Here is a 16,544-nt window from a genome sequence, read left to right on the forward strand (position 1 = left end):
GTTTTAACTCCTTTAGATTTTTCAAATAGAACAGGCCTTGGCATTGTACATCTAAATGTTCGTAGCCTGTTGCCAAAATTAGATCAAGTACAAATATGGGCCAAGACGACTAAAGCAGATGTCTTTTATTATTGGGTGAATTGAATTGGAACTGGCTGACCTCAAATTCAGGTCAGTTCAAAGCATATTGTGATTCTGTGAACTTTACTCAACTCATTGATTCACCAACACGGCCAAATCATAAGAACTCAAGCAAGTCCACTTTATTAGATCTTATACTAACAAATAAACCCCATAAATATACCTATTCAGGGATTTTCCCTGATGATGTCAGTGATCATTGCACTATAGCGGTTATAAGAAATTGTAAAATTCCCAAAGTAAAAAAGGAACTTTAAATTGTTTGATATTCAGGGGTTTCTGCATAAGACTGGGACAGACTGTTTTTATTGCCTGATGTGTCCATTGCATGGCAGTATTTTCACACTTTATTCTTGAAGATTGTGAATAGACATGTACCTGTTAGGATTTTTAGAGTAAAAGGCCGCGAAAATCCATGGTTTTCAAATGAATTATCTGAACTCCTTCATGAAAGAAATTTGGCTTGGGCCATTGCGAGGAATTCAGATACAGAAAGAGACTGGGTAGCATTTAGAGTATTGAGAAACAAATGCACAGCTCTTGTATGAAGATCTAAATCTGACTATTATCTAAAAGAAACCTCACAAAATCTGAATAATCCTATACAATTTTGGAAAACCAACAAATCACTTTCTCCCTCCACGTTATCGAATGATTTTCCTAACCAAATTTTAGTAAAAGATAGTCTCATTAATAATAAGACGGATATGGTAAATATTTTTAATAAGCACTTTATTTCTTCAAGTTCTATTTTCAAAGAAATCCCTATGAGCGTTATACCAAATCCATCTTTTCTGAGAGAAGATAGTCCGACCTTTAATTTTTCTCCAATTTCAAGAAGTGAGGTTTTAAAAGGTCTAATAAATTTAGACATCAAGAAGTCTGCAGGGCCTGATGAAATTGAGCCATATTTTTTTAAATTAGCTGCCGAGATCATTGCTGGCCCATTAGCTTATATTTTTAATTTATCGTTGGAACAGAATATTATTCCTGATGTTTGGAAATCTGCTTTGGTTGTACCCCTGTTGAAAGGTGGTGATCCAACCATTTTAAATAATTATAGACCATTTCGATTTTAGAATTTTAGAATCTATTGTTACCGAACAGCTAAAGGAATTTTTAATTAACAATAGCATTTTTTCTAGGTTTCAGTCTGGTTTCAGAAAAAATCATAGTACAGTAACTGCTACTATGAAAGTTTTAAATGACATTACCTGCGCCCTAGATACTGGAAGATCTTGTGCTGCAATGTTTATTGATTTGACCAAAGCTTTTGATACGGTCAATCATGGTATTCTTTTGTCGCGTTTACATTATATTGGTCTTTCTGAAACCGAATTAGGTTGGATTAGGAACTATTTAAAGAATATGTGTCAAAGAGTGCAAATTAAGGGGTCTCTTTCTGATAAGCTCACCATTGAATCTGGTGTGCCACAGGGGTCCATTTTGGGTCCCCTGTTGTTTACATTATATATTAACAATCTTGGTGATAATCTATCAGACGCAAGTATTCATTTATATGCCGACGATACCATTATTTACTGTTTTGCATCTTCTATTGACAATTGCATTTTAAAGTTGCAGAAAGCATTTGAATTAGTTCAGCGTAACCTATTTTCTTTAAAATTAGTCCTGAATGATAAGAAAACTAAATACATGGTCTTTTCTAGGAAACACAAGTCTGATTTTTCTCCCACACCTCTTTACACTCTGCAAGGTAAAAGTATAGAACTGGTCTCCTCTTACAAATATCCAGGGTTTGTGCTGGAAGAGGACTTATCATTTAAATTACATGTTAAACAACTGTTGTCTAAGTTAAGGTTGCAGCTGGGGTTTTATTTTCGGAATAGTGCATGTTTTTCACAGTCAGCCAGGAGAAAGTTGGTGGAATCTACCTTCTTACCTATTTTAGATTATGGAGATGTTTTTTACAGAAATACCACTAAAGCTCTCTTACAATCATTAGATTCTGTTTATCACTCTGCTCTAAGATTTATAACTTGCACAAAATATCACACTCATCATTGTGCACTGTATGAAATGGTAGGTTGGCCTTCACTTCATATAAGAAGGTACAAGCACTGGCTCATACTTGTGTATAAGGCATTAGTTGGCCAGCTTCCTCAATATATGAATAGTCTATTAACTTTTAATAGTCAAGGGTATAATCTACGTTCAAGTAGATATGTTCTTTTAAATGTTCCTTTAATGAAGACAGAGTTTGGAAAAACTGCTTTTATTTATAGCGCATCAGCTGCTTGGAATGAGATCCAAAGATCATTGAAACTTGATGTACTTATTTCAATTAATGAGTTCAAGTTATATCTCAACCAAACATTCAAATCTGTCTGTACTTGCTCTTAACGTTTAATCTTGTTGTAATGCTGTATATGTGTGTGTTGTGCAACTTGTTTTTTGTAGTTATTGTGTGCTGCTACCTTGGCCAGGGCTCACTTGTTAATGAGATATTTATCTCAATGTGATTATTTCCCTGGTTAAATAAAGGTTTAATAAAAAAAAAAGTAAAGCTGAGTTTAACATTGAGTTTGAGTGACATAGTAAACAAAAACTTGATAAAATGACACTGTGATCTGTCTGGATTTAAAATTTTAACATTCATTATTGATCAAATTCATTATGACCAGTTAGTTACCTGTCACAGTAAGAATGACTCCAGGTGATCCAGAGTAATTGCTGTTTGTCATGTTAGTGATGATCCTGAATAGATATTCTCCAGAGTCACTGATCTTGAGCTCTTTGATTCTCAGTTTGTTCTCCACATACTCCACACGACCAGCAAACTGATGCTCCTCACGCAGATCCTTGAAGTCACCAGATGGGTAATGCCAGAATGTTTTATTTACATTATAACCAGAGGGATGTGTGTGTGTGCTGGAAATGTCTACTGTTGAGCCGACCAAAGCACAGACTCTTCTTGAGGAGTAAGTCACATCCCAGCATCCACTCTTAGAAATGCCTGAAAGAGACACAGATTACTGCTGTGAAACTCACAGTTTAATTTAATCTGTTTAAATATACACATGTATGAACAAACAGCACCACGCTGTGTGTATTATTTGACACTCACACACAGAAGAGGAGGGATGTTCATAATGTGGATATAGATTACAGGAAAAGCTGCCAGCATCTCTGCTGACTGACACAGACATGTAGGTGGACTTGGTATGTGTGAAATACTGTCCATTCTTCATCCAGCGATAACTAACTTCAGAGGTGAAATCACAGGAAGAATCACAGATCAGTTTTACTATCTCATCTTTCAGGTCTATAGATGCAGGATTCAACCTCAGCTGCAGGACTGAATAGAGTAAAGATTAAGAAATCTTCATCACATGTCAAATGAAAACAGCTGAAGTGTTCAGAATCTGGACTCAGTTTCACCTGTGACTGTTAGATTGACGGCCGCTGAGCTGAGATGTTTAACTCCATCCTTCATGATGAACATGAGCTGATATTCTCCAGAGTCTGTCTCTCTCACGTCTGATATTGTGAGCGTTGAATAGTTGCTTGAGATCTCATCTTTCACCCGTCCTGAGTAATCTGAGTCTAAAGTCAAATCTTCAGGTTCATTGTATTTTCTCCAGTTTGTACTTTGTTTCTCAATGAACCAGAAAACAGATTTGATGTTGAAGCTGGAGTAAGAGCACCTCAGTGTCACTTCTGTCCCCTTCACAGCACAAATACTCTGTTGCCTACAGGTCACTGAGAGACGGTCTAATGTCACAGGGCCTGAACAAGAAAATTTTATTGAGATGAATCTTACGTACAGTCAGATGAGAGATCTTTACTGCAACAATCCAGTGTTCATACTAGCAAATATGACTGCATCCAAAGCAAAGACGAATCTGCTGCTGAGATATATGTTTACACCCAATCCATTTTTAATGAGTAAAAGTATAAAGTCATGTAAAGTAATTAAGATCAACATTCAGACAGACATTCAGCCCTACTGGACATTTAGTTAAACTGACCTCAAATGATTAAACTGTTTGAAAATACAGAGCAATAATGATCGAAATAAATCAAAATAACCACTCTTGGAAAATGTTGAAGATTATTCGAGACACATTTAAATAAAAACATTACAGAGGAGAAAAACACAGTAATGCTCAAACCTGGAATGAGCAGCAGCAGGATCAGCGATGAGAGACTGGAGTTCATCATCATTCACTTCACTTCACTTCACTTCACTTCGATGATCTTCACTTTGTGTAAATTCACATATACAATGAAAGACAGAGAGCTGCTCATCCTGAAAAAGGAAACTCGGCGAGTTTCACTGTGACTTGAAGTGTCAATACAGTTTAGAAGATTCATCAGTCTATCCTAGTTCATACTACCCATGAAAGTTAGGGAAACAGTAACATTTTACTCCAGATGACATTTTAAATGCAATCAAATATTAGCTTTTTCTACATTGCATGCTGTTGTTCTCTGATGTTAGGTGCTGTTTCTTCTATCTGTTGAATAAATCGTTACAGACTTTCTGTTGACTTTACTTCCTTCCTGTTTCTTAGTGACACACTAGGGCAAAAGAGATGTTATAAATGTATTTATATATATATATATATATATATATATATATATATATATATATATATATATATTTTTTTTTTTTTTTTTTTTTTTTAGAGAAAGGAGATGCTTGCTCCTCAAAAATGTTTACCGTCAGACTAAACTCAGGAATTTAATATTAGCTGTTATGTTACATGAGCTCTTTAAATTAAACCTTGAGATATTTTGCTATTTTTCTATTAGTAGTTTATTCTTTTATGTAAGTAATTTCCAATCAAGATGAAACAGACAAAGGCTTGTCTTAAATGTAGTGCCTGCAGTGGGGTGATTCTATGGGGAATTGAGACCACTAGTGGACACCCAGGGAACACAGACCAGACACTTTGACATTACCCCCCCCCCCCCCCCCCCTTTAAGGAACCAGCTACCAGATGCTCCTCAGAACACAAAAACAAACCAAAGAACAAAGAGACCAGGAGGGAGGTGGACTGGTGGAGGATCGGGGGAGGGACGGAGGGCCAGGTCCATAGAGGGGAACAGAAACAGGAAGTGAAAAAAAAAACAACAACAAAAAAACAAAGAGACCAGGGTGGATTGGAAGGTTCAGGGGCCCAGGGCAGTGCCGACAGAGTGGGAATCCAGGATGGAGCAGGTAGAACTGGAGCCCGCCGGGACGGTGTAGGCGTAACTGGAGCCCGCCTATTGCAGCACAGAGGACCACGACAGCCGAGCAGATGAGACAGAAGCCCCCCAGGGCGGAGCAGAAGAACACCACAGCCATCCGGACGAGACAGAGGCCCACCAGGGCCGAGCAGAGGACCATGACAGCTGAGCAGACGAGACAGAAGCCTGATTCGACTCTGGAGGGTCAGCAGGGACCTGGTCAACGGGGACCTGACTCAACTCTGGAGGGACCATGGGGACCTGACTCGACTCTTTGAAATCAGCGGGGACCTGGTCATTGGGGACCTGACTCGACTCTGGAGGGTCAACACAGAGACACAGGCCTAGAGTCGGCCATCATGTCTGGAGAGACAGGTGTGGCTGGAGTATCCCATTGAGAACGATGGTGTAGGTACCTGGTGAACCCCCAAAAGTCCAGGATCTCCAGCCCCTTCATCTCCCACTCAGGCAGAGGGTCATGCAGGTAGACGTTAAATAGGTCTTTAAGTGCCTCATCATTATACCCCAGTATAATGGAGAGTTTGAGCCAAACCACTCACCTCACTCCCCTTTTGACGGAGGGTGGTTAGATTCAAAAGTCTCCCCATCCGGTCCTCTGGTGGCTGGGGAACAGATATGAAATACCACACTGCTGGTAGTCCAGACAGGCAATATAAACAAAAGCAGTCCAAAAACAAGAACACTAGGGAACACGATAAATCAGGGTGACATAAACCAAGGACTCCATGAAACTATACAAACCGGTAAACTATGTGAAAGTGGGGAAAGCTGAGTGCAATTACAGGTGTGCAATTAACAGTGATGAAACGGACAAAGGCTTGTGGGAAATGTAGTGCCTGCAGTGGGGTGATTCTTGAGACCACTAGTGGACACCCAGGGAACACAGTTCAGACACTGTGACAATATGGCCATGAAATGAGAATCAGGCCACCTAATAAATTTGACACAATGTTTTAAGGCATTTTATTTATTTATTTTTAATTACAATTAAACCACATCAAATATTATTCTTTCTTTTTTGACAAACCTACATTTCAAATGATTTTCCCCCAAGATATTCATTCTCCGATTGGAACTGGTCTTATTTGGTGGCCTGATTCTCATTTCATGGTGTATTGATCACATATTTAACAGACTTATTAAAGTAGCATGAACCTTATATTGTATATAGGTTTTAATGGTGTAGGTATTGTCTACCACAGGACATCAGGAGTCTAGTGTGGTGTGCGTTTTACATTAAGCTTGATCTGTGCTTTTTAAGCGCACTTAAATATTCTCAGGAGCCTCTGTGACTCCAGAAGTCTCTCACATGTGTTCTTTCATTCCAGCACAGTTTACAATCCAACAGGTATCCAAACAATGCTTGTCATTGTGACATGTCTGTAGTTTAACAAAACTTTTTCAATAGTCCGGAACTTTATGGGGGTTGGTGTCTACAAAAGTCATAAAATCTCTCTTCAAAGACCAGCACACAAAGTGGATATATCACATATTGTAACTTTCTACATATATTTTCAGTAGATAACCAATAGTATATTGACAGTAGGATAAAGGACTGTTCACAACACGCTGATAAAGGACTGTTCAGAAAGGTCTGATAAAGAACAATAAGTTAAGAAATAGATCAGCATGTCAGATTTTTGAGTAGGAGAACATTATAGGACACTAGGAAAACTCTAAGATATGGCCCCTTTTTTATTTAGGCTTTTGAGCAGTAAAATTACTTGAAGTAAAGCTAAGTACAAGTTTATTTTAAAATGATAAACTAAGATTTAAACAGGTACTGTTGAATAAAAATCATAATTTGGGTTAAATTGAAAGTAAATAAGTAATAAATTTTATTTAGAACATTTAAGATTTAATCTAAACAATCATTCAATTTTGAAAGATCTTATTTAAACTCTTATGATCTGAAGATTCAATCTGGAAAAGGGTTAACAGACTACATCTGAGATAATTTGGTCTAACTCCCCCCTTACCAACCCCTCTCTGAGTGGGCCCATCAGTTTTACCATCCCTGGGAGGACCTGCCAGGTTTTGGTTAAGATTCAAATTAAAGTTTTTATTTTGTAAATCACTCATCCATGTTTTCAACATCCTTACGTAATGTCATTTTAGTAGTCTCTTAGTACTCTTAAAAATTTAAGTTATAATTTTTTTTTTCAATTCAAGTTTATTTGTATAGTGCTTTTTACAATACAAATCGTTACAAAGCAACTTTACAGAAAATTATGTTTCTACAATATTTAGTAGTAGCTAGTAGTTTGTGCACTTTTGACAGGATTTTAGGAAAAATAAAAATAAATAATAATAATACAAGACGTTGTGACCTAAAATGACCTAAAATTATATTAAATGTTTATTTTATATATTGTGTTATATATAATTAGTTTTATTTGCTACTATCTTCTTTAAAAGAATGGAATAGTGTGTTTTATAAGATCAATAAGCTTAAATAAATGTTGAATATACAGTACAGACCAAAAGTTTGGACACACCTTCTCATTCAAAGAGTTTTCTTTATTTTCATGACTATGAAAAATGTAGATTCACATATAAAAAACTAATTGTACAAATTGTGTCTTATTTTTCCAAATAAAGTGGAATAGCAGATAGTTAATCATTTTAATAGTCTTTTTTTAATTAACATTAAAGGGGGGGGTGAAATGCTATGTCATGCATACTGAGTTTTTTACACTGTTAAAGAGTTGGATTCCCATGCTAAACATGGACAAAGTTTAAAAAATTAAGTTGTACATTTGAAGGAGTATTTTTGTTCCAAAAATACTTCTTCCGGTTTGTCACAAGTTTCGGAAAGTTTTTTTCGAGTATAAGCGGAATTTCCTTATATGGGTCCTGAGGGCACGTCTGCCGGAAGAGCGCGCGCTCCCGTATAGCAGAGCAGAGAGAGCACAACAGACTTCACTGATCAGAGCGAGAGCGTCGCAGAAAGTCACAAAAGGAGTGTGTTTTTGGTTGCGAGGGCAAGACAACCCTGCACAGATTACCAAAAAAAAAAACAGCATTAAGGGACCAGTGGATGGAGTTTATTTTTACAGAGCATCAATGGAGTTGTGCAAGTGTTTGTTTTGTTCCATGCATTTCGAAGATTCTTGTTTTACAAACAAGGCCCAGTTTGACGCCGGATTTGCACATTGTTTATTTCCTAAGGATGATGCAATCCCAACGTGTGTTGGAATCGCAGGCGGTGAGTAAAACTGCTTAAAATATCTCTGCTTCCTTGTTAGTGCGTCTGCCTCCCATGCCGGAGACGCGGGTTCGAGCCCCGCTCGGAGCGAGTGCGAGGAGCGTCAGAAAGGACCCGGGAGAGAGGGGTTACATAACATGTACATGCTCTCGTTCAGTTTCAGCCTCGGGATCTGATTCTGGATCATAAATAAACGGCTGAATCTGACTGTTAGCCATGGTTTGTTTTGGATGATGGTTTTTCCCTCACGGTAATGTCACAACTTCCAAACGCTCTCAACGCAATAGCCTACTCACGCTCGTGATTCTTTAGCTCCGCCCACACGTCCCGCCTCCAGCGGCTCGTGTTTTTCCGAAAAAAATCGGCACAGACTATTCTTCTCTTATAAATATAATAAAACTAAAGACTTTTTGGAACTATGAAGGTCCTGTACTACTCTGTAGGTACTCAAGATTAACAGGATATTGAGCGAAAACAAGCATTTCACCCCCCCTTTAAGGGAAAAAGCTGGAAAAACTAGGCGTGCTTCAATTATCCAAAACATTTGGATCCTGATTAGGCTTAGGTATAAGACAAATGAGTCCTTGTTTCAGTGAGTCCGCCAGTTCAACATAGTTTACACACTTAGTAAGGGCTTCATAAAGAAGATACTTTCCCAAAGACTTAAAAAAATTCAAATGGAAAGCCATCCGGTCCAAGTGATTTATTGTGTGGCATTCTTTTTACTATGTTATAAAGATCATCTATAGTAAAGGGTTCCTCATAAAGATCTCTATTGTGGTCATTATTTTTAGGAATCACAGAATTAACTATATGAAAAAATAAAGATGAGGCATCAAGTTTAAAAGAAAAGGTGTATAGATTTAGATAAAAATTAGAACAGATCACGGAGGAGTCATTAGATAGTGTATTATTAATATATAGAGCGAACGTCCTTTTATTACTTTTACGTTTTTTTCTCTAGGGTTGAAAAAATAAGCAGTTTATTTTTTTTTTTTTACTTGAGCCATTTTACTCTCGATCTAATAAATGTGCCCCTTGCTTTCTCTAAAAATAAATCATCCAGACTGCTTTGTAAAGTATAAAGAGATTCATTGTCATCTTCTCCAAGGTTAGGATTCTTCAAAATTTCACTCATCTTTCTAATTAAATCTGTAACTTCCTTATTTTTAATAGACGTTCTATTTTATTTTAATTTTCTTTCAGAATTTTACAGATAATTTTCTACATTCAAATTTAAATAGTGCCCATTTAGAAGTGGCTGACATATTAGCCTGAGACTTCACACTTTCCGCAATTTCCCTAATCTGTAAAAAAAAAAGAAGTAAAAAATTACTATTTTACGTCCATTAAGCAGGGCTAACTGTTCTTCTTCGCTTAGATTTATCATAGGAAAAAAATAATACGAATTGCTGCATGATCTTTTAGAGCTGATGTCAAATATGAAATGAAAGAGTCTGATATTAGCCACAGGTCAAAACGAGATTTATTTTAGAAAGATCATATTTAAACCAAGTGTACATGGGGCTATCAGGGTTTAAATATCTATGTGCATCATTCAGGTTCAGACATCTACATAACTTTCCTATTAAGGGGGTTAATGCAGTTATACACAGATCTAGACGGAAATCTATCAGCAACAAAATCTGGTGCTTCATTGAAATCTTACCTCATGAACTAGAGTTATGACAGAAAGAAACAGAGCTCCCCCCCTGCCAGAACTTTTCATCGTTCACACAAGAGTGTGTCTCTTGCAGAAAATAAACATCCCTTTTTCAGGCATTTACAAAACAAAAATAAAGCTTTTTGTCTTTGTTTAAGTACTTTTTCGAGGTTCTCAACCTTTGATTGCAGAGAAAGCATCTTCCCCATCACGTCTCCCACTTGTCTATTCATGGCTTCAAGTGAGCAGGTAAGTGCAGATTGAAGAGGTGTTTTCCTTCACAGAGGCCTCGATGGACTGCAGCTTTACCAACGATTCTTTTTGTAACTTGCTGACCTTTTTGATTGTCGCTTCATATCTTTATGTCATTCGCTGTTTGCAGAAGCCTCAACAGAGGCTGTATCCATATCTTTGTCCATGTTTGTAGCAACCAAGCTACTTTACTCAGGCGTAGAAAGTAACAAAAAACTAAAAAAGGGTCCCTAAATCGTTAACAAGAGACTTAAATGAGTATGGTGAACTTCCACCACAAGATATAGAAAAGATTGGTCATTGGCACTCTACCAACTCTACCAGGCCATTTACACAGATCACAGCACTGTTTCCGCCAAAATTATAACACACAAGGTGTTTTTCTGCTTATTAAAAACAGTTTTTACTGATTTAGCAGTTTTTTTTTCACACAAAAGTCCTGGTCACACCAAAAACTGTAAAATCGCTGACAATTGCAATGTTATTGCAAACATTTCCACTTGTTATTTTTTATGTTATTTGTTTTATTTGTTTTTATATAGATGTGGAATAAATAAATAATTGTGTGTTAAGCAATTGTAAAATAATTTTAAGAATAAATAATTTAATATGTGTATTATATTTCATATTGACAATGATGTCATTTCCGGCAAGACCCGTTAGTCTTTTGTGAAGCAGTATTGAAGCATTAACATTTTTCCAGTTAATTTTGGTCAGGAATAGATGACAGGTAGCAAAATGCAAGTAACAATTTATTGACAGGAAAATAATGTACGACTTTGGCTGATGGCAGGTAGTGCAGGGACCTCGATGGAAAGCACAGGACAGGTGAGATGGTTAGTAGAGTGCGCTGGTGAAAGATAATGAAAGATCCAGATGATGTTGTAATCCACAGCGAAACACGGAACCGGAACAAACCCACAAAGATTAAAACGCTGAACAGCAGGGAGAGACAGTCATGCAGCACGGAGGACCTCAAAAAAAAAAAAAAAACCGATCTGACAAACAAGAGATGAAAGAGAGGGCATTAAATAGTCTGTGGGAATGACATGCAGTTGCCCACACCCCCACATCAACAATCAGCGTAACAACATCAACATGAAACGAGCAGGAAACAATGCAATCATGAACCATGAAAATTTTGTTATTAAACTTTACCTAAAGAAAGTTTATGGACTACTGAATATTATTTGTGTTCAAATCACACATAAAGAAGACATATTATAATTTAAATGTATTGCTATCGCATAACATATGAAAGTGTTCACTCATACCGAATAAAGAAAAAATAAGATAATAAATCAACAGAACAGAAAAGCCACTCCTTTTCTTTTCAATCCTTTTTTTTTGTGGAAGGGGACTTTGTTAAAAAACAGTTTGAAGTCTGAAGAAAGGCTCATATTATGAATAAATCTGAGCATTAGACTAACAATCAGTGATGTAGATGCTGACAGTTCTCTCTGTTGCTAGGTGATGATGTCACAATGGAAGATCACAATGACATCACTCCAGCAGCTCTGATTGACAGACAGCAGATGTACAGATGTAGAACATCTGATTCTGAGACAGACAAATACAAAAACATTAAATACATTAAAACCTATGCTAGTGCAATTGCATCTTTTATATTATAGCTGATTATCTATATACATAATCTCTCACCTTCACTTGTGTTCTTGGTTTGGTTTTGAAATGATATGCATTTTGATGAAAAACCTGTTGAATTAAAAATAAAAAAATTTTACAATCTGAATTAATTTTGATATATTAATGTAGTTGTGAATTTAACTAAATATTTTACTCACCACATCCACAGAGCTGCTATTATGAGAAACTGAGGTAAAAACACCAGCAGAGTGACTGTATAATGTCTGAACGCTGTGCTGTCCACTGGATCTTCTCAACACAAAGAAGTGAATCATGACTATCAGAGAAACCATCTGAACTCATCAAACATTCACACTGAAGCACATGTATCATTAGAGATGTGTTACCTCCTACAGCACAGGAATACTGGTGAAGCTCTTCATCTCTGACTGAGTCCAGGTACAGCTTGTTGTCTTTAGTGAATCCATCTGTTACCTGTCGTCCGTTCTTGTACCAGATGTAAGTATGTTTGTTGTTCAGAGTGCATTTAGTTGAACAGATTAATGTCACTTCCTGTCCCTCTGATATAAAGTCTGGGCTTCTTGTTACCTGTGTATCTGATAAACAGAATTGAAGAATTGAAGCTGAGGTTACCATTGAATTTGAGTGACATAGTAAACAAAAACTTGATAAAATAGCACTGTAATCTGTCTGTGAACAGTTTCCTGCCATTGGTGGCTTTAAAATCTTATCATTCACTCTTGATCAAAATCATTATGATCAGTTACCTGTCACAGTAAGAATGACTCCAGGTGATCCAGAGTATCGGTTTAAGTCAGTGATGATCCTGAATAGATATTCTCCAGAGTCACTGATCTTGAGCTCTTTGATTCTCAGTTTGTTCTCCACATACTTCACACGACCAGCAAACTGATGCTCCTCACGCAGATCCTTTAAGTCACCAGGCTGAACGTAATGCCAGAATGTTTTATTTACAGTATGACGAGAGGGATGTGAGTATGTGCAGAAAATGTCTACTGTTGAGCCGACCAAAGCACAGACTCTTCTAGAGGAGTAAGTCACATCCCAGCATCCACTCTTAGAAATGCCTGAAAGAGACACAGATTACTGCTGTGAAACTCACAGTTAAAATTAATCTGTTTAAATATACATGTATGAACAAACAGCACCACACTGTGTGTATTATGTGACACTCACACACAGAAGAGGAGGGATGTTCACGATGTGGATAAAGATAACAAGAAAAGCTGCCAGCATCTCTGCTGACTGACACAGACATGTAGGTGGACTGTGCATGTGTGTAATACTGTCCATTCTTCATCCAGCGATAGCGGAGTCCAGAGGTGAAATCACAGAAAGAATCACAGATCAGTTCTACTGTCTCATCTGTCAGGTCTATAGATGCAGGATTCGTCCTCACCTGCAGGACTGAATAGAGTAAAGATTAAGAAATCTTCATCACATGTCAAATGAAAGCAGTTGAAGTGTTCAGAATCTGGACTCAGTTTCACCTGTGACTGTTAGACTGACGGCCGCTGAGCTGAGATGTTTAACTCCATCCTTCATGATGAACATGAGCTGATATTCTCCAGAGTCTCTCTCTCTCACGTCTGATATTGTGAGAGTTGAATAGTTGCTTGAGATCTCATCTTTCACCCGTCCTGAGTAATCTGAGTCTAAAGTCAAATCTTCAGGTTCATTGTTTTTTCTCCAGTTTGTTCTTTGCTTCTTACTGAACCAGAAAACAGATTTGATGTTGAAACTGGAGTAAGAGCACCTCAGTTTCACTTCTGTCTCCTTCACAGCACAAATACTCTGTTGCCTACAGGTCACAGTCAGGCGGTCTAATGTTACAGGGCCTGAACAAGAACTTTTTATTGAGATGAAGCTTACATACAGTCAGATGAGAGATCTTTACTGCAACAATCCAGTGTTCATACTAGCAAATATGACTAAAATAATAGTGCATCCGAAGCAAAGATGAATCTGCTGCTGAGATATATGTTTACACCCAATCCATTTTTAATGAGTAAAAGTATAAAATCATGTGAAGTAATTAAGATCAACATTCAATCTGACATTCAGCCCTATTGGACATTTAGTTAAACTGACCTCAAATGATTCAACTGTTTGAAAATACAGAGCAATAATGATCAAAGTAAATCTAAATAACCACTCTTGGAAAATGTTGAAGATTATTCGAGACACATTTAAATAAAAACATTACAGAGGAGAAAAACAGACATTAATGCACAAACCTGGAATGAGCAGCAGCAGGATCAGCGATGAGAGACTGGAGTTCATCTTCACTTCACTTCACTGATCTTCACTTTGTGTAAATTCACATACAAAATGAAAGACAGAGAGCTGCTCGTCCTAAAAAAGGAAACCCAGTGAGTTTCACTGTGACTTGAAAGGTCAATACAGTTTAGAAGATTCATCAGTCTGTTATCATAGTTCATGCTGCTCTACTAAAATCATGAAAACTGTAACATTTTACTCTAGATGACCTTTTAATTGCAATCAAGTATTAGCTTTACCTAGATCACATGCTTTTGTTCTCTGATGTTAGTTGCTGTTTCTACTGTCTGTTGAATAAATCGTAACAGACTTTCTGTTGACTTTACTTCCTCCGTGTTTCTTACTGACACACTAGCGCAAAAGAAAGGTATTTTTATTTTATTTTTTTATTTTACAGAAAGGAAATACTTTGAAAATGTTTACTTTCAAACTCAACTCATGTTTCATGAGCTCTTTAAATTAAACATTGAGATATTTTGTTATTTTCTATATGTAATGTTTTATTCTCTGTAAGTCATTTCAAATCAAAATCTGAATAGACATTGTCATTTTTGGGTGAACTACTGTATTAAAGGGTTAGTTCACCCAAAAATGAAAATTATGTCATTAATAACTCACCCTTATGCTGTTCCAAACATGTAAGACCTCCTTTTATCTTCGGAACACAGTTTAAGATATTTTAGATTTAGTCCGAGAGCTCTCAGTCCCTCCATTGAAGCTGTGTGTACGGTATACTGTCCGTGTCCAGAAAGGTAAGAAAAACATCAAAGTAGTCCAAGTGACATCATAGGATCAGTTAGAATTTTTTGAAGCATCGAAAATACATTTTGGTCCAAAACTAGCAAAAACAACGACTTTATTCAGCATTGTCTTCTCTTCTGTGTCTGTGTGAGAGAGAGTTCAAATCAAAGCAGTCTGGATATCCGGTTCGCGAACGAATCATTCAGTTCACCAAATCAAACTGAATCGTTTTAAACGATCTCTAATACGGATTAATCCACAAATGACTTAAGCTGTTAGCTTTTTTTAATGTGGCTGACGCTCCCTCTAAGTTCAAACAAACCAATATCCCGGAGTAATTCATTTACTCAAACAGTACACTGACTGAACTGCTGTGAAGAGAGAACTGAAGATGAACACCGAGCCGAGCCAGATAACGAACAAAACATTGACTCGTTCACGAGTCAAGAACCGTTTCTGTCAGACGCGTCTGATTCGTGAACTGAGGAGCTGATGATACTGCGCATGTGTGATTCAGCTTGAAGCAGACTGACACACAGAGCGTCTGAACTGAACTGATTCTTTTGGTGATTGATTATGAACTGATTCTGTGCTAGTGTTATGAGCGCGGATAAACCGAAGGCTTGAATCAAGGGCAATCATCGCAAATGACGCCATTACGTCGAGGACAAAAGAACCGGTGAACCGTTTTCTTCAACCGGTTTATTGAATCGAACTGTCCGAAAGAACTACTGGTGATCCGAACACCAATGCAACCGGTTCTTCACTCGTGAACGAGTCAGTCTATTGTTTGTTATCTGGCTCGGCTCGGTGTTCATCTTCACAGCAGTTCAGTCAGTGTACTGTTTGAGTGCATGAATTACTCCGGGATATTGGTTTGTTTGAACTCAGAGGGAGTGTCAGCCACATAAAAAAAAAAGTTTTAAACAGACAGTTCCGGTGCGCTGCTCAGCGGCTGCACTGCGTTTCAGTATACTGTTTTCGGTTTGTTTGTTTGTCTAATGTCAAGTAAGTCCGGGTAGGGACTTGTAGGGGAAAGATGAAGGGTAAGAAAAACGTACCCTTGATTTGGATTTTTTGGATGATCAGTTGCTATGGACTATGTTTGACAATGCAATGTTCGACTGCATGTGAAACCCCAAACACATGCGGTGTCACGATGTTTGCACGCCTCTACACTCGGGAGATGTTGCTGGAGCTAAACTTTAAGACAACTCAAGAATCGATAACAGGCCAATATAAGAATCTGTTTGAAAATGTTCCACGTGAGCTGGTGAGAAAGAAACGAAAGAAAGGGGAAGAAGAGGAGGAATTCGGAGCCGATTGCAAAGGAGATTTAAAAAACCACCGCTGCCGTCAATCGTCTTCAGTAATCTGCGTTCTCTGAATAACAAAATGGACACGATAAGA

At 37.4% G+C, this 16,544-nt stretch overlaps 1 protein-coding gene across 4 annotated transcripts in view; it reads right to left on the bottom strand.

The window, feature by feature from the left end:
- Positions 1-15,146, bottom strand: part of LOC127942535 (sialoadhesin) — a 41,062-nt gene extending 25,916 nt beyond the window's left edge. The window contains exons 1-5 of one of the 4 annotated variants that reach the window (XM_052538313.1): positions 15,012-15,146; positions 14,633-14,744; positions 14,351-14,468; positions 3,544-3,891; positions 3,230-3,460 (exon numbers count right to left, since the gene is read on the bottom strand). In XM_052538313.1, coding sequence (XP_052394273.1) covers positions 3,230-3,460; positions 3,544-3,891; positions 14,351-14,396 — 625 coding nt within the window. In that variant the 5' untranslated portion in view covers positions 14,397-14,468; positions 14,633-14,744; positions 15,012-15,146. Of the gene's footprint in view, positions 1-3,229; positions 3,461-3,543; positions 3,892-4,277; positions 4,511-14,350; positions 14,469-14,632; positions 14,745-15,011 lie in introns of those variants that run through there. The other 3 variants (XM_052538312.1, XM_052538311.1, XM_052538309.1) reach the window with 3 other exon arrangements.
- Positions 15,147-16,544: the final 1,398 nt, after the last annotated feature.

The sequence above is a fragment of the Carassius gibelio genome, chromosome A22, assembly GCF_023724105.1.
Source record: "Carassius gibelio isolate Cgi1373 ecotype wild population from Czech Republic chromosome A22, carGib1.2-hapl.c, whole genome shotgun sequence".
NCBI classification, from domain to species: Eukaryota; Metazoa; Chordata; class Actinopteri; order Cypriniformes; family Cyprinidae; genus Carassius; species Carassius gibelio.